General features: G+C 36.9%; 1 protein-coding gene across 1 annotated transcript in view; it reads left to right on the plus strand.

The window, feature by feature from the left end:
* Positions 1-18,047, plus strand: part of LOC112056564 (dopamine receptor 1) — a 154,066-nt gene extending 136,019 nt beyond the window's left edge. Inside the window, exons 4-8 of the mRNA XM_052889062.1 lie at positions 312-492; positions 6,007-6,135; positions 7,819-8,064; positions 13,129-13,376; positions 15,441-18,047. Of these exons, the coding sequence (XP_052745022.1) occupies positions 312-492; positions 6,007-6,135; positions 7,819-8,064; positions 13,129-13,376; positions 15,441-15,748 (1,112 nt within the window). The 3' untranslated portion in view covers positions 15,749-18,047. The remainder of the gene's footprint in view (positions 1-311; positions 493-6,006; positions 6,136-7,818; positions 8,065-13,128; positions 13,377-15,440) is intronic.
* Positions 18,048-19,511: the final 1,464 nt, after the last annotated feature.

The following is a 19,511-nucleotide window of genomic DNA, read 5'->3' on the forward strand; positions in this document are numbered from 1 at the left end:
AAACACAAACACAAGGCTCTGTAAAATCTTAGTAAACACTGCATGCTTATTTCCGTAATATTAAAATCCGCTTACAGTTTACTTAAAACAAGAGAAACCCATAAACGCCGTACATATTTATAGCGCAGGAGTCGAAAGATAAGGGTCGCAAGCTTTTCTCTTCACTCACCTGTACCGCTCAGAAGTGACGGCATAGTGCTCGGAGTTATTTTCTGATATTGTAACAGCCTTCTAAGCGTTATTCACGTTTGTTCATTTCATAGCTAATTTTTGTTCAAGGGCCTGTAGTCTAACAGACGCATTTGTTTCAGGAATATTTCTCTCCCTCCTGATATTCGTGAGCGCGGCCGGGAATATCCTGGTCTGCATAGCGATATACACAGACAGGGGACTGAGACGCATCGGCAACTTGTTCCTGGCATCGCTGGCGATTGCCGACATGCTCGTTGCCGCGGCGGTGATGACATTTGCCGGTGTCAACGATTTATTAGGGTGAGTGCTCTTTGATATTGAGCTGATAAATCACACTATCGCACTACCACATCACAGTAATATATAAATGCGAAAGTTTGTGTGTGTGTGTTTGTGGTTATGTGTATGCATGTTTGTTCCTCCTGTGTGTGGCGGCTTCTGAAGCGATTTGGCTGAAATTGGAATGGAAATAGATTTTGGAAATAGTCATAATAGACTTCACACCCGCGCAGTCTTTTCCCCCCGTCGTCCGTATATCATGAGAGTGTCACCAATGAACTTGCCAAGCTATAGTATTTTTTGTTATTCACACAATATTATCACATTATACTAATATTAAACTGAAATTTGGAATGAAAATAGATTTTACTTTAGATTAACACATAGGCTACTTTACATCCCGGAAAAATCTATGGTTCTTGTGGGATTTGTGAAAAACTGAATTCCATGCGGACGAAGTCGCTGGCGTCCGCTATTCATTCTAAAATTGTGAATGAAGTCGATGTATGCCCGGGGATTCAAAGAATGCTAAATTTAAACCTAGCAGTGTAAGTGGTTTTACTCGCGTAAAGTTATCACGTAAGTTAAATTATTTATTAATTATTCAGCCTTTCTCAATAATAATAATTAACACGTTCGCTGCGCTATGAGGTCAATTGACCTCGTACGTCTAGCGTCTTCATGAGTTACGAGGTTGATGCACGTCGTATCATACCACAAAGTTCTAGTATAAGGTTAAAAAACCTCGTACCGCACCAGAAGAAAGTTCAGAAAAATCTGTCCTGCTACGAACGTGTTAATAGGCTGCCCGACAAGAATTAATTCAATTCGAACTAATAGTGCTGAGTAGACTGAGATACTCGTAAGTACGTTCATCCAAACAAACTCTTCAGTTTCAGTATATAAATACAAACATTTGTATGTTATTGAACAAAATATGTCGACGAATTCCATATCTTCAGTTTCAAGCATCACACATCCGGTTTCCTGCCGGGGCAAATACGCTTTGTTGTTTGTATTGCTGGTGTCAAGTGATGTCGGGGGTTCAAATATAGGTTAAGCCCTCATTCGCACGAGAGCTTTTTTAACGGACGTTAAAAAGCGTTCAAATACAACAAATGAAAGAAAGAAAGAAAAATATTGTTATTTGGTCATTAAAACTTAAAACTAAGAATAAGAAAAAGAAAAGCGCACTGATCAAATAAAAGACTCCCACTCAGCGTAATGTAGCTAGTTGCAGCGCTGGTTGTCAGTGGAAGCCTTTAAAAGGGTGACATCACGGGTGCAAACAACAGTTATTAAAAAAAACAACACGACAAAGACCGACAAAGACTTACCGCCAAGCGATTTAGCGTTCCAGTACCATGTCGTGTAGATTTGAGTGAGTGAGAGTGTGGATTTTCATCCTTCTCCTAACAAATTAGCCCGCTTCCATCTTAGACTGAATTATCACTTACCATCAGGTGAGTGTAGTCAAGGTTGTTGAATGTAGTCAGTTGTAATCAAGGGCTAATTTGTAAATAATAATAATAAAAAAACAACAACAACAAAAAAAATTCTACTTAAAACAAAGAATTAACTACAAAAATATAAAATTACATAAATAAACAATGCATAAGAATAATAAAATCATTACAAGCCTGAGAAAACCTAAAAACTATAAAACATGACTACCTAGCTTTATTAAATGCATTTCCAAGTAAATGTTCACACGACGGCGTTTTTACAACGCGACGCTTTTTTCGAGCAGTGTTGCATTACAATTTTGGGCGTTGGAAATAGACCTTAATTTAACTTTCTATATTTGAACGTTTTTTAACGTCCGTTAAAAAAGCTCTCGTGCGAATGACGGCTTAACGTAGGTTTTACGTTCCGTCTCTGTTTACACTATTGAATTTGTTTTAGTGAATATATTCGATACCTCCATATTTATATAAATGGAACTGCAGCTATTAAAAATGTCTACATTTATGCTAATAGTTTTTTTTAGAATTTAAACTATCGTGAGTTTTTTTTTATTTACAAGTGCCCAGATTGTACCCAGATCAGGTGAGATTGTAGTCAAGTAGCCCTTGACTACACTCTCACCTGATGGTAAGTGTTGATGCAATCTAAGGCGGAAGCGGGGTAATTTGTTAAGTACGTCTTTGCCGGTAGGGTGGTAACTAGCCACGGCCGAAGCGTCCCACCGGCCAGACATGAACCAATTAAGAAAAGCTCAATCGGCCCAGCCGGGGATCGAACCCAGGACCTTTGTCTTGTAAATCCACCGCGCATACCACTGCGCCACAGAGGCCGTCAGAACAGAGTATTATTCTACTAGCGGACCCCCGCGACTTTGTCCTCGTGGAATACAGTTTATCGCAAATCCCGCGGGAACCATGGTTTTTCCCGGGATGAAAAGTAGCCTGTGTTAATCCAGAGTAAAATCTATTTTCATTCCAAATTTCAGCCAAATCGCTTCAGTAGCCGCAGCGAAAAGGAGGAACAAACATACACACTTACACACAAACTTTCGCCTTTGTAATATTAGTGTGGTGTGACAATATTGTGTGATTAGGAGGCAATCATACTCATACATGCGTACATATGTTGTATTACGTCAGGTTTAACCATGTCTCATGATATGACACTCCCATGATATACGGGCGACGGGGGAAAAGACTGCGGGTGTGAAGACGTGCGCGCGGAGCATCGCTACCTATTCTGGCCCGCGCGGACAAGCTATACCCGGCAAACGTTTGGCTTTTTATTGCCCTTGACTACAATCTCACCTGATGGTAAGTGATGATGGAATCTAAGATGGAAGCGGGTCTTACCTTAATTTATTGTTGGTTTTTCTTAATTCAACATCATATTTTAAACAAAATTTGTACAAATAATTAAGAAGTAAGAATAAGAACAACGTTTACCAGGTCTACTAGTAAAACGTAAAGTATCGAGCTCAGTGTTAGTTTTTTTATAAAATATTATTTGGTACTTCAAGCTAAGAAATTATTTTGTTTTAGAGTAAATACTATGTATTTTTTTTATGTTTCACAAGATGATCTTATTTCCCGAGTAGGTATGGGAAAACACTTGAGTAGCTACCAATTCGTTATCGTTGGTTTGCTCGGCAGATGGGAGCGCGTAGGAAAAAATACTGCCTGAAGGAAAATATAACAAAAATAAAGAATCATTCTCGGGATTCCGTTGTCAAACAAGGTACCCTTAGAATGTGTTCTTAATAGTAGCGGAGCCCTGGATGCTAAATTTGCAGTTACTACAGCGTCATTCGTATCGATTAGATTTGGTAGATTAGATGTTAGAAATAAATGGTTATATACTTTTTTAGCTTTCAGCGGAAAAAATACAGACTTTAAAGACAATTTTTATTACTTTGGCTTACTGAAATCATCAGAAAACATGAGTGATTATTTAGGAGATTATTTCATTCAAAATGAGTAAAAAATTAATGGCGAACGTGGCAGGATAACAGAAATATAAGGGTTTTATTTTGTAAATGTATGAAACTACAGGAAATATGCCGGTTTTGTAAATGGACCATATTCTGGCGAAATAAAAATTGATTGATTGATTGATTGTGGTTGTGGCCGGTGGCCTGTGTGCGGGGGCCCTATTTTTTCATATTTTTAATGGTTTAGAAAGGAAAACTTGGAGCATGATTTTTCATAATTAAAAATACGCTTTATACTTATCGGTTAAGGGTCTGGACACTTGAACCTGCTATTTCTAACAATCCACACTCCATAATTAGCTACCGTACTTATAGTCCGTTCGTTTTCAAACGGTCGAAGTTTGAAAAATGCCGCCGGAATTTTTGCTAGCACCAACAAAAGGCACCGCGTACAGTACCTGGAGAAATTCGCATTTATATTTTTAATTGGTATTTTTGTTGGGCGTTCTATATTAAACATAAAATGTTTTTTTCGTTTCTTTTTGGTTTCAAAAACATTTTTTTGTAAAATATGGCAATATAATACAAGAATAATTCACCTATATTGTGTTCAAATTAATGAACATAAAAAAAAAACATTTTCGTCGTTAGTATCGATTATAAATTGCCAACCAACAAAAAATTTCAAAATATGTACAATACACAGAGATAGCCTGTCACAGTTTTATTATGAGTATAGATATGCTATAGAGCAGTGATAGCCCAGTGGATATAACCTCTGCCTCCGATTCCGGAGGGTGTGGGTTCGAATCCGGTTCGGGGCATGCACCTCCAACTTTTCAGTTGTGTGCATTTTAAGAAATTAAATATCACGTGACTCAAACGGTGAAGGAAAACATCGTGAGGAAACCTGCATACCAGAGAATTATCTTCATTCTCTGCGTGTGTGAAGTCTGAAAATCCGCATTGGGCCAGCGTGGTGGACTATTGGCCTAACCCCTCTCATTCTGAGAGGAGACTCGAGCTCAGCAATGAACCGAATATGGGTTGATGACGAGATACGCTATTGCAAAATGTTCATCAATACTGTGTCAAAAATAATGTTTATACAAAAATGTTTTCGTCGTTAGTATCGATTATAAATTACCCTCCAACAAAAATTTTCAAAATATGATCAATACACAGAATATGACCTGTCAAGTTATATTACAAGTATAGATAATAGATATGCTATTGCAAAACAGCTCCAGAGGTTACCATTCAGCCTAATCTTAACTATCATATTGCGTAAATGTATAAAACGACCATAAAAGGAAATAGCCCACTATATTTCTTTTTATGGGTAAAACTTTCTTTTTACTGTTATTGCTATAATTGTCGGTTGTATTCGATATGTTTTGCATATAAATATTGTAATTATCCGATTTTCTATTTGGGGATAACGTAAACAGAAAAGTCTATTTAGTTTTATATTGATAACAGCGGATGCGCTCGGTTTTACTTGCATGCACATCATTATTAGTAACAGTCGATGGACGTCCACTGCTGGACATAGGCCTCTTGCATGAACTTGCATCCAGCGGCCCCCTGTAACCCGCTTGATGTCTTCGGTCCACCTAGTGGGGGTCGACCAACACTGCGCTTTGCGGTGCGGGGTCTAGGGTTGCCAACCGTACTATAATATATAGTATTGTACCATATTTTGGGTCAGCGTACTATATACTGTTGAAGAAATATATAGTACGCAAAAATACTATATTTTCAACACTGATATCTAACAAACAAATTCTTCCTTTGTAATCTTTATTATTTTTCGACAGTTGCAATGCCTATCGAAACTTGTTTATCGAACTAAGTTTTAAGCATTATATAAATAAATTAAAAAATAGCATTTGGTTTCAAAAATATAAAAATCTGATGTGAAAAAGCAATTAACACTCTTATTTAAGAATAAATGTCGATTTTTTGCTTATTCCATGAAATATAGTTTTTTTAAGCATACTATATTTATACCTAAATCTGTACTATATTTTTCCGAAAAAATGTTGGCAACCCTAGCGGGGTCGCCATTCCAGCACCTTGGGACCCCAACGTCCATCGGCTCTTCGAACTATGTAATGTTTTTTTTGTTTGTTCAGGTACTGGGTGTTTGGTGAGCAGTTTTGTGACACGTGGGTGGCGTGTGACGTCATGTGCTCCACAGCCTCCATTTTGAACCTGTGCGCCATCTCGCTCGACCGCTACATACATATCAAAGATCCATTGAGGTATGCGACACCAAAGATTTTATAATAGATATGTCACTAGCGCGTCAAAACTGAGATAAACAAAAGCGGCTAATTGACAGCATTTCATTGAGTCGTATAGTAAACAACGAAAGTTATCTATACAAATAATACCTAAATATTATATGTCGAGTTGTGTGTTTAGAAACTTTAAAAACTGTATATAAGTTACGCTCAAAGATCGAAATAGCTCATAACGTGTTGTGATCACAGTAAAACATCCTTATGGCGGAATTTGTGTTATGGCTCTAATGAAAACGCGCACGACGCGTTGAGGCAATCACAGAAAGACCAAATAGCGATATTCGCGTCGTGGCTGACATGCTATTCGATCTCAATGCGTTGTGGCAATGAAGAAAAACCATGACGCGTTCTGAGAATTCATTGTTTTAACCATATCACGACGAACAGCAGCTACAGCATTAAAAAAAGTAATTCTTAATAGAAAATTTTGAAAAATCTAAAAAAAAATATCTTTGTCACCCCAGAGATTATTGGAAAACTATTCAAATTAGTTTTAGATAATTAGGTAGTGTATCTACCATTTGCGTTGTATCCATTAATTACGGGACATCCTGTATACATGGTGAGAATCGAACCCAGGGCTGTGGGTACAAATGCTTGCAATTGACTGCGCCACGTGACCGTCAATATAGATAGGTATATAAAAAATAATAATATAATAACAAGCGGGAAAACATTTCAGATACACACCTGTACACAGAAAACTGGGCTCTCTCGCTCGAAGCTCGATAGTACAGTTACAAAGATATTTGGTAAATTGACTCCGGTCGGCCTTAACTTTGATACCGAGCGGTTATTTACCGGAACGACTACAGTCGAGTACGATACCGCCTGATGGCCAATTAGGAAGACAGATAGTACGAACCAGTAGGTAGTCTAAATCAGGCAAGAACTTGGTTTGTTTACCCGGGCTACAGACACTCAGTTTTAACTGCACAGATTCATGTAATCGAAGTTTCAATCAAAATCATTACCCGTGCTAAAGACCTTCGGGTTTAAAGGTTTTTCCATTTTTTATTGAGAAATACAATAACTTATCCTAATAACTTTAACTGTACAGTTTTAATTGTACAGTTTCATCTAATCGAGGTTTCAATCAAAATCATTACTTGTTTCAGACTTGTAGTTTTAATTATAGAATTTTATCTATTCGAAATTTCAATCATAATCATTACCCGTGCTACGTACAGATCTTCAGTTTTAACTGCAGAATTTTAATTGTAAAGTTTTGCCTCATCGTAGTTTCAATGAAAATCATTACCCGTGCTACAGACCTGCAGTTTTTACTGTACAGCTTTATCTAATCAATATTCCAATAGAAATCATTATCCGTGCTACAGACCTGCAGTTTTAAATGTATAGTTTTATCTAATCAATATTCCAAACAAAATCATTACCCGTGCTACAGACCTGCAGTTTTAACTGTACAGTTTTATCTAATCAATATTCCAATCGAAATCATTACTCGTGCTACAGACCTGCAGTTGTTCTTGAAATTGCGATAATTTAAGATAAAACTGTACAGTAAAAACCGCATAGCTTAAACTTCAGTTTTTTAGCGCCACTTTACATTAAATAAAAATGTTATCCCATTTGGGAATAAATTAAGATAGCAGTCCTAACAATTCTTTTCACTTCTAGATACGGTCGCTGGGTAACCCGTCGCGTAGCCATCGTCACTATCGCCCTGATATGGCTGCTGGCGGTGTTGGTCAGTTTCCTGCCCATCTCGTTGGGTCTCCACCGCCCGCCTGACGAGGAGATGACGACCCAACGCCCGCCGCGCTACCCGACCTGCGCGTTGGTCCTGACCCCGACATACGCTATCGTGTCGAGTTGCATATCGTTTATACTGCCCTGCATTGTCATGATCAGTATATACTGCAGGTAAGGCTTCTTCCCCATTAGCGCATTGCGTTACGTTGCGTCGACGTAGAGTCGACATTGCGTGTCACTGCAGCGACGTTTTAACGGAGCTTCGTTGTTACGTCGGACAGTGCACTGTGTTTCAAATATTTGGATCCATTGTTAAAACTTGGTTTGTGCTTCGCCCTCTTGCACTGCATCGTCGTGTGTCATCCCATTGCAGGTATAGCATACAATGTATGATGCAACGATGCAACATAACGCATTACAGCATATTCCATAACTACTCTTTGGTGCTGACCCCGACATACGCTATCGTGTCATATTCATATTCATTTATTTGTTGAGAATATCAATCAAAGAAATGTTGGAATGTGGAGATACATACTGCCCTGCGTAGTCATCATCATCATCAGGTGCCCTCTTCAAACTGAAGTTTGGCGGTCAGATGGAGATAACTTTTCCGATCGGTTGAAATATTTTTCAGCTGGCTGTAATTACTCTTGGTCCACTCCTTAATATCGTCCACCCATTTACGTCTCTGCCGCCCTCGTGCAATTTTTCCGGCTATCTTGCCTTCTAGGATCAACCTAAGAAACTGCAGATAAGGCTTCTGCCTCAGCACATTGCGTTACGTTGTGTCGTCGTATCATTGACGCTACGTCGATTTTCATATATTTGAAATGTCATTCCACATTAAACTAATGTGTTATAGCAGCGACATTAACGGAGCTCCGTTGCTACGATAAACAGTGTTTCACTTGTTTCGATCCATTTTTAAAACTGAGTGCGTGCTTCGTCCTCTTACACTATGACGTTGTGTGTCATCGCAACGCTGATGTAGCCTACAATGCATTGATGCAACTAACGACTTAACGCAACGCAATACTGAGGCATCTTTCTTACGTGCGCTTTGACCCTGACCCCGACTTACGCTATCGTATCGAGTTGCATATCATTCATGCTACTGCAAAGTCATGAACAGTTTATACTGCAGGTGAGTTATTGTTGTTAAGGGAGGTACCTCATTAGTGCGTTGCATTTCGTCGAAACAAGGGATCAATGCGTTATAACTATTAGCAGATACGTTTTATATAGAATTATATTTATGTGATAAATTAATGATAAATAAATTATATGCCATGCGTTGCCATGACAATGCAAATAATTACGCTCAAATTAATAAAAACAAAAGTTACAGAACAGAAGTTATTTTATCTGATTTTAACTGTAAAAACATTACTGGACACTTTTAATATAGCTTTCTTTTATAGCACAAATATATTCTGGTGATTATGATTTATTTATTCTAGTGGGAACCTTTATCTGAACTCACTGTAACATTCCGGATATTAATATAATAGTCCTAGATTCCTGTCAGTTGTGATAACGTCAGCTATTGGTTTACTCGTCATAAAAGGGACATAGGCGCTTCAAGTTATGGCTCATTAAAACTAGAGGTCATAAACTTTAGCACTGAACAAAACATGACATCTGTTTACAGAAATATATTGTCTTGCTACTTGCTACAATAATAAATAGTAAGTAAAAATGGAGAAAGTTGGAGGAGGCCTTTGCCAATAGTGGCATACAGACAGACAGAGGGATATTGATGCAAAACAAATAATTAAGTGTGTAATGTAGTAAGGAATTAAATATAATATTTATGTTAAAACTGTCAGTAATAGAATACTTAAGATAGATAACAATTTTAACTGTAATACTGTCTGAATAAAAGGCTTTTATTATTATTATTATTATTATTATTATTATATTATAAATAAATATATAGGGCCGTGAAATCCCAGTGGATATGACCTCTGCCTCCGATTCGGAGGGCGTGGGTCCTTCCGATCCGAGGCATGCACCTCCAACTTTTCAATTGTGTGCATTTGAAGAAATTAAATATCACGTGTCTCAAAAAACGGTTAAGGGAAACATCTTGAAACCGGCATACCAGAGAATTTTCTTAATTCTCTGCGTGTGTGACGTCTGCCAATCCGCATTGGACCAGCGTGGTGGACTATTGGCCTAACCCCTCACATTCTGAGATTAGACTCGAGATCAGCAGTGAGCCGAATATATGGGTTGATAATGATGAAAGGTATTTTATCAATAAATGTAAAGGAATTTCTGTTCTTTAGATTTATTGTTTTTTTTTTTTTTAATTTACTTACTTTAAATTACTTGAAATTAAACAATTACTTAAAAGTTGAAATCGAAGGATTCCAATCTGAATAGAAATCAAGAAACCTATACCAACTAAAACGTGGAACGTGGTTTTGTATAATACATTATCCCAAAATCCTTTTCGGTATGTACAAGTGTACCTATATATTACACGAAACTCCTTTAATACCTGACAAATTTACGCCCATTATACAGATAAGGGTTTCTGAGGCTTACCCACGCGAAAACCGAAACTTGTAGAGAAAATGTTTTGAACAAATCCGATAGAAATCGTTCTCAGCGGAATTACATTGAACTATTCGTGTATCGTTGAATAGGTGAGAGTAGTTCATTAACATCCTACTGATATTATAAACGCGAAAGTTTGTATGGATTTTTAGCGGACTCCGAGGTGATTACAAAAATAAGAAAACTAATGTCGAACAAAGGTTATGTTTTATAACATTTGTCAGGACAACTTAATTAACAAATCAAACTGTAACCAAAATAAAGCCCTAATATGGCAGAGAATGACCTTGAATGAAGTCACGCACTTGTGAACGATGTGTGTAGGGTTAAAAGCGCCTTTGACAGATATCTATAGAAGCCGTCCGTACGGCAAGTCGTTGCAACACGGTGATAACAGGATGTTTGGATTTATGTTTAAATGTTTGTAATAGCGGCGATAAAGAGTAACAAACATCCTAAATGTTTGTTACTCTTTATCGCCGCTATTACTGAAGCGATTTGGCTGAAATTTGGAATGGAAATAGATTTTACTCTGGATTAACATATAGGCTTTTATTTTGAAAAAAAAACCATGATTTCCCGAGATTTGTGAAAACTGATGTTTTTGATGATATGAATGTTTGTTGCTCTTTCACGCCTCGACTACTGGACTGAATTAGCTGAAATTTGGTATTGAGATAAATTATAGCATAGATTAACTCATAGGGTACTTTTTATCCCAAAAAAATCCATGGTACCCGAGGGATTTGTAAAAAACTTTCCACGCGGACGAAGTCGCGTATAAAGGTATACTTTATGAGTTTGTCACGTGTCCACAAGCCTTAATACAGCCCATAAAACAACTTTAACTCTAATCGGTAACTCTTTCTCGTAATGTCGACTGTGCAAGAAATAAACGCAGTTACCCAGTACCCGAGTAGTGTTCTCATTAATATTTATAACTGAACAGATGGAGGCTTCCAACACGGACGATTTATTCGTTCGGCTGAATTAGAAATGGCTGAGTTACTCCGCAAATAAGAGTTGATGCTCACTTTCAAGCGGATATTTTGTACTGCATCTATTTTACTTGTGGACAAAGAGCTTGCAATAGCCAGACACACTTCATTTTGTGATGTGAAAGTTTGTCAGTCCATGCTCCTACCTAATTACCATTGGTAAGTATGGTACCTGTGTACTAGTGGCCATCATCAGGTGTGAAAGAGTAACAAACATTCATACCTTGCCATATTTTCATATTTCATACCATACCATATTTTCGTAACTTTAGTTTTAAGTTTTCGACTATTATTACCACCATTAAATTAAATTAAATTATGAAATAATCTTGACCTTTCAAAAGTGCTTGTAAACTAAGCCTAATTGAAATAAATGAATTTGACTTTGACTTTGACATATCATACAACATATCATCAAAATCGTCAGTTTTCGCATATTTCGAGTAACCATGGACTTTTCGGGACAAAAAGTAGCCTATGTCTTAATCCAGAGTAAAATCTATTTTCATTCCAAATTTCAGCACAATCACTTCAGTAGTAGCGACGTTAAAGAGTAACAAACATCCAAACAAACATCCATACAAGCTTTTGCGTTTATAATATTAATAGCATTAATGATTATAGATGACACGCCAGATTCGCGTTATGTAGATGCAGGCAATAGTATTTTCAACGGACGCAATAGAGATGAAACGGACGCAAGGTGATGCGTTGTATAAAGCTCCGGTGCGATAATTTGCAATGCTTTAAGAAAAATATTCCTATATTCATTGTTAATACTGATTGGTTGCTTGCATCGTCCACTTGCTCTTGCAAGCTCGAAATTAGCATGCTCATTGTTAGCAATGTTGCGGTACACATGCTAATAAGTAGCAACTGCTCAATAGTAGCAAGCTTTCGTGCTTGAAATGAGCATGTGTAACAGTAGCTTTATACTTAAGGAGTACAATATCGTTAGAAGAAGAAGAAAAAAATACAAGCTGGTTGTTTACAACGTTTCAAAGGTAAACTTATTAACGAAAACAACACAGTTTTCATGTAAACAAGACCTTCAAGAACATGTGGAAAAATGTTGCCCAGGTTTTTACGGAACAAAAGGCACTAAAAGAAAATAGAAAAACCTAGTTTAGAGACCCCACAAGTAGATAGACAAACAAGTTTGTTCGTTTTTAGTTAGAAGAGTTTTAGGTACGAACTTAGAGCCCCTACACATTAGCATTGTAAAATTCAAATAGTTTTACCTACACATAGATGTTCTAACTGAACAGTTATAACTGGAGGTCTGTAGCCCGTATTCATTATCAACCCATATTCGGCTCACTGGTGAACTCGAGTCTCCTCTCAGAATGAGAGGCGTTAAGCCGATAGTCCACTATGCTGGCCCAATGCGGATTGGCAGACTTCACACAGAGAATTAAGAAAATTCTCTGGTATGCAGGTTTCCTCACTATGTTTTCCTTCACCATTTTGAGACACGTGTTATTTAATTTCTTAAAATGCACACAACTGAAAAGTTGGAGGTGCATGTCCTGGACCGGATTCGAACCCACACCCTCCGGAATCGGAGGCAGAGGTATCCACTGGGCTATCACGGCTCTTGATCACAATAAGGAACTTAAGCTAACTTATCCTAATAACTCGATTTATATTAATTTATTCTTTCCACCAGGTTGTATTGCTACGCTCAGAAACATGTCAAATCGATCCGCGCGGTCACCCGGACCGTCCAGCTGCCGGACAACCGGACGAAGTCCGTCCGTACCAGGGTGCACACGCACGTGCACTCGTCCCCGTACCACGTGTCGGACCACAAGGCCGCCATCACTGTGGGCATCATCATGGGCGTGTTCCTACTGTGCTGGGTGCCGTTCTTCTGTGTCAACATTGTGGCTGCGTTTTGCAAAACTTGTATACCAGGTAAGATAAGTCTAGTCATCATCAATTGACGGCCTCCGTGGCGCAGTGGTTTGCGCGGTGGACTTACAAGACGAAGGTCCTGGATTCGATCCCCGGCTGGGCCAATTGAGGTTTTCTTAATTGCTCCAAGTCTGGGAGACTTCAGCCGTAATAAAGCGATAGGTGATTCCATCATCACTTACCATCAGGTGAGATTGTAGTCAAGGGCCAACTTGTTAAGAATAAAAAAATATGCGACCTGTAGGAATAGTTTTGTGATACTGTTACGGCGAACCCTATTACTAGAGACGTATGGTTCATAATCGCTTGTCCATGTCGGGTTGTGTACCACTTGAGATAAGAAGATTTATGACCTTGTTTATGCTGAATTTCATAGAACGTCGTCGGCATACGCGTGTTTCGTAGGCATTCCGAGAATAATCTAGAAACCGTTGTGGCTGTTATAAATATGTGTCGGACCGGACTATCGCAGCAGTATACTTCAAAACGAAGTGAAGTGAACATCAAGTAATTCCGGTCACCAGGCGTTTAATTCCAAATTAAACCCTAGTTCGTAACAATATGGTTTGAGGTTCTATATTGAGTAGATTACGAAATGAACAGCGAAAATGTGGAATGCCCAGGCTTCTGTGTTTCCTAGCACTTCTAATTTGTGCACCTTCAAGGCAAGAGTGAATAGACATTTTCTAGGCAAGCGCGCTTTAACCTAGACCTCATCATTGCTTTCCACCAGGCATGATTGTAGTCAAGCGCAAGTCTATTAAGAATAAAAATAAAAGGCTGTAGAAAAATCAATAATTTTAATCAACGCACCAAATTTTAACGTCAAAAGATGTTCTTGGGCCAAATTGCGCGTTACTTTCAGTTGGGAGATCTAATCGTATTTACAGTATTGTTTGATGTTTAAGCAGACATTATTTATTCTCTTTTGTAGGTAGTTGGAAAATTTGTAATTCCCTTGATACTTCACTGATGAAGTATCAAGGGAATTACTATCCAAATAGTAGGTGTTTGGAATCCAATTTACGATGCGATATTTTTCGAAAACCCATTTTGAAATTTTAATAAGTATCTCATTTGTTAGCTCTCAACCATATTTTGTGAGTTTTTCAAAAGTATTAGACTAAGAGCCAGCGACAGTCAGACCTTTGTCCCATGCTCCTAGTGGCGTATATGGGATTCTTAGCTAGGGTATGCACTATAAATAAAAACTAAATAATATGTCTGTGGTCCAACATAGGTTTGTATTGAGACCTTAGGGTAGGCAGTGCTTTCTTGCATCTATGAAATGCACACCACTGCAAGCTCCTACCATAGGTAAGTATGGTAGGAGCTTGCAGTGGTGTGCAAGTAGCCAAATATGCAGTTTGGGCCGTGGAGGCTTTCAGAGGTTTTTTTTTTATTTTCTGGACTACAATTACAGAAAATAAAAAAAAAACCCTTGACTACAATCTCACCTAATGGTGCAATCTTAGATGGAAGCGGGGTAACTTGGAGGATGAAAATCCACACGCCTTTCGGTTTCTACGTGATATCGTACCGGAACGCTAAATCGCTTGGCAGTACTTCTTTGCCGGTAGGGTGGTAGCGTCCCACCAGCCAGACCTGGACCAGTTAAGGCAATTAAACAAAACCAAAAAAGGCCTCAATCGGCAATTTATTTAAATAAATAATTTATTTGTTTGATTGAACGCGCTAATGTTAGGAACTACTGGTTTGATTTGAAAAATTCTTTCAATGTTAGATAGCCCATTAATCGAGGAAGGCTATAAACTATACATTATGCCCATATTTCTACGGGAACGGGAACCACGCGGGTGAAACCGCGCGGCGTCAGCTAGTAATATTATAAAGCTGAAGAGTTTGTTTGTTTGATTGAACTAATCTTAGAAACTACTGGTCCGATTTGAAAAATTCTTTCAGTGTTAGATAGCCCACTTATCAAGGAAGGCTATATATTATCCCCGTATTCCTACGGGAGCGGAAACTACGCGGGTGAAACCTCGCGGCGTCAGCTAGTTTCAGAATATACTTCAAGATCCTAATACAGTAACTTGATTGCAGATCTCGCGTTCAAAATCCTCACGTGGCTCGGCTATTCCAATTCCGCCTTCAACCCGATTATTTACTCCATATTCAACACAGAGTTCCGGGAGGCTTTCAAAAAAATACTCACCTCCAAGTACCCCCCTTGCTGCGGGTATCAAACTGTCCGAGCAAACACCCCGACGAGGAATGATAACTTTGTCACCGACTACGGAACGAAGACACTAGTTGTGAGGAGAAGCGGGTCTTTAGGACTGTCTGGGGTCGATCCTACCCCCAGATCGTCGGCCGAATCCGTCAAGCCGTTGAGGGATTATCATATCTGACAAGAACATGTGGGTAGCAATAATGGGCTACTCGACAAAAGTGATGTTGTGTGAATGTTTTAAACTTTGTTAAGCCAGCTGGGATTTTTGGTAACTCTTTGACTTTTAATTACATATTTATTTTATCATCATTATCGTGTCAGCCAATGGATGTCCACTGCAGGACATAGGTAGGCCTTTTGTAGGGACTTCTGTACAACAAATTCCTGAGCCGCCTGCATCCAGCGAATCCCTACGACTCGCTTGATGTCGTCAGTTCACTTGTTGGGGGGTCGACTGACGCTAAGGCTCTGACCTTGGGACCCCAACATGTCAGTGAGGCATGATTGGAGTCAATTCTTTTTCATCCGGTTGAAGTCCGGCATTATTTTTCAGGGTCCATGAGGATTTTTTGCCATATATTACATAACGTAAGAAATGATATCAAGTTTGAAGTTTGATATTATATATATTTTTTTGGAGTCACAGAGTTACTAAATGAACCAACAAAATATGTAGAATATTATCTATATAAATTAATAATTCAATAAGACGTAAGAGATCTTTATAAAACTGTTTTTCACTTCAATATTTCACGTGTAAATTATTATGTAAATTAGTTGTATCATATAAAAAAATGTAAATGAAAGTTTCATATTGCTGTTACTCTTCGTACGTTGATTAATCATTATCATCTGAGCTCATGAATATCACGTAATGAACGTTCATTTCCTTGTCTTTTGTATATTAGTCGGGGGAAAAGATTTTTCGTATTTCGTAAGAAAAAACTTACAATAAAATCTCTTAGTGGTTCTGTTTGATCTTAGATCTATAATTATTATTTATTTAAACAATAATAATGATGGTTTTGTAACTATGAATTAATTAACCTTTTAAAAACAGAGAAATAAAGACGGATTTGCGCTATTTTTTGATGTTTCGTTACCGCCAAAATGAATGGTTTTAACGAGGAAATTCAATACGTTTGATGTCTTATTACTTAAAAGGATATTAGTATAGACACTTACTATGAAACGACAACAGAGTAACGAAAAAATGGCGCAAAATTAAATTACACTTAAAAGTAAATGTTCTTTAGTAAAAAAATCATGAATATATTAAAAAAAACGATATTTTTTTTAACTAGTAAGCGGTATTTTCTAATTGTGTGAACTAAATTTTGTATTCTATATATTGTACTATTGTAAATGTTATGTAAGATATCTAGTCAAGTGTAAACATATCAGGTAGTGTTTAAAAATCAAATCAGTAGGTATTATTATTATTCGAGATACTGTGTGGTAAACTAGCCACTGTCTCTTTGACTAAAGTGAAGATAATCATAGTTTATAAAATGCATCTGCTCTTAGCGTCTATGACAAAGTGTACATTTTGTGTAAAATAAAGCGAACGTTGTGTTTTTTGTGTATGTTTGAGAGAGAGAGATTTATGATTGTAACAGCCAAGAATATTAAAAGTAAATATTTAAAAGATTTTTTTTTAAATAATTAAAAGTTTTTTTTTAGTGTGACGTCATAGTCATTTTCGTTTTGACTGTCTTTGTTTCTAAATGTAATTTTTGTTCACCTAGCGCCTCAACAAAATCACCTATTGCGCTTATGTGTGTGTTTATTTATAAAAACAACTCACACATTAAGTGAATATAGTGAAGGGTCTACTGACCCACAACTCCTCGCTTTCGAATGCAAACTATGCCAGCTAGCCTATTTCCTATTTTGGTTTTTATTAACAACCCAATTAAATCAAAATTGACAAAATATCATCCACATACTATGATACAAATTACAAATGTCATCCGGTACTTAAGGTGTATATCATATAATATGTAGATGACACTTTGTTGTCCACTTCAATAAGTTGATAACAACGACCAAAATAGTGAATTAGGCCACAGGGCTGTTACTAATTCAATAATAGTCATATTTTATAAGAACTATAAAAAAGTGTGTGTTAGCTCCGTACGAATGGAGTTTACTCTTACAGATCAACTGTCTAAAAAGGTGTATGTTGCCCCGCAGCATACACTATGTACGTCTCAATACCTAAAAAGTGAAAGGTGCGCAACCGAGGAGCAGCAGGCTACAGCCTGCACGCTGTTGCCGGCAGCGCACGGTGAAAGGTGCGCAGAATAGGTTGCGCATAAAAACGTAACGCTGCCTTTTCAACGAATTTTCCTGTCCATTTTTTTCATACCGAGGGGTATATATGAAAAGCTATTCTTAAGAAGTAAACTTCAAAATACAAATTGTTTTAGACAATTGCTTGCATATGAATTTAACATAATCACACAGGTACGTGTATAAACAACATTTTATTATTATTTTTTATTGTATAAAAATATAGAATGAAAATTTAATATTTTTGGCTGTTAAGTCTAATTGTTCTCATCGTTTCGTTGTTAATACTTTAAGAGTTCCTATAATTTTTAAATTTATTTTAGTGCATGAATTACATGAAAGTCTTATTCTTTTTAACAATAAAAAAACGTTAAAAATTTTAGATCATCGGACAGTATGTAGATAAATAGTACCTAAGTCTGTAAAATTAAATATTCTGAATGATGACTTATACAGACGTTATTTAAAATACTTCATATATTATATATTAATATTTTTATACTTATGTTTTTTAAATAAACAACAAAATATATTATCAATAATAAGTATTCGTAATCTTATTCATATCTATATTAAACTGTAATTAAATGTTTGTGTGCAATTTAAAAGTATATTTTGAAAATTTTACTTTTATGTAATTTCGAATAAATTATTCCTGTGATACTTTTGTAAATAAGTTAAGGCTTAAAAGATTTCTATGTATGTAAATATTATTACATATTACCTATTTAAGTATACTTACTTAGAAAGTAAAATTTTTAAATGTTTAATATGCTTGTATCGTAGTGATGTAATAAAGAATTCATGTATTAGTAGAATATCCGTGTTAGAAACGACCTTCACCCATGTTTATTGGTTGACAAGTGTTTTATATCAAAGGACATGTCCCATATATTTATAATTTATAATTTAAAAATAAGCAGATCGATAGAGTTTTTTACGGATAGAAGATACAAATTGCTGTTAAGAAAATAATTTTCAGAATTTTTCGAAGCCGCAATACCTAATTAGATAAATGTTTTTGTTTCGCTCCCTTGTTTACTAATTAAACATAGACAATACAGTAATAGTGTTTTTGGCTGGTGGAAGGTTTCGGCCGTGGCTAGTTACCACCCTACCGCCAAAGACGTACCGCCAAGCGATTTAGCGTTCCGGTACGATGCCGTGTAGAAACCGAAAGGGGTGTGGATTTTTATCCTCCTCCTTACAAGTTAGCCCGCTTGCATCTAAGACTACATCATCACTTACCATCAGGTGAGATTGTAGTCAAGGGCTAACTTGTAAACAATAAAAAAAAAGTGTTCAAAACAGCCAATAAAAACACCTGGAATTTAGAATCATATGCTGTCAATGTCATGTAATATTGTCAAATGTCAATAAGACACAAGTTAAACAGAAACATTAAATCGTAGACAGAGAAACATTAGACAAAAAAAATCCCTAAATTGCTTTAAAAACGCCATATACGAACGCTACTAAGCGGTGATCACTGACAATCTGTCAGGGTGCGAGTTACAAGTATGTTGCCATGATAAAAATTCTTAATTATTGTTGTCAGCTAATGAAACAAATACATTTTATTTAATTAATTTTGAAAAAATGCGGGTTCTATTTTTTTATTTTGGGTTAAAGCTATGTTTTATGTT

Source organism: Bicyclus anynana, chromosome 24 (genome assembly GCF_947172395.1).
Source record: "Bicyclus anynana chromosome 24, ilBicAnyn1.1, whole genome shotgun sequence".
NCBI classification, from domain to species: Eukaryota; Metazoa; Arthropoda; class Insecta; order Lepidoptera; family Nymphalidae; genus Bicyclus; species Bicyclus anynana.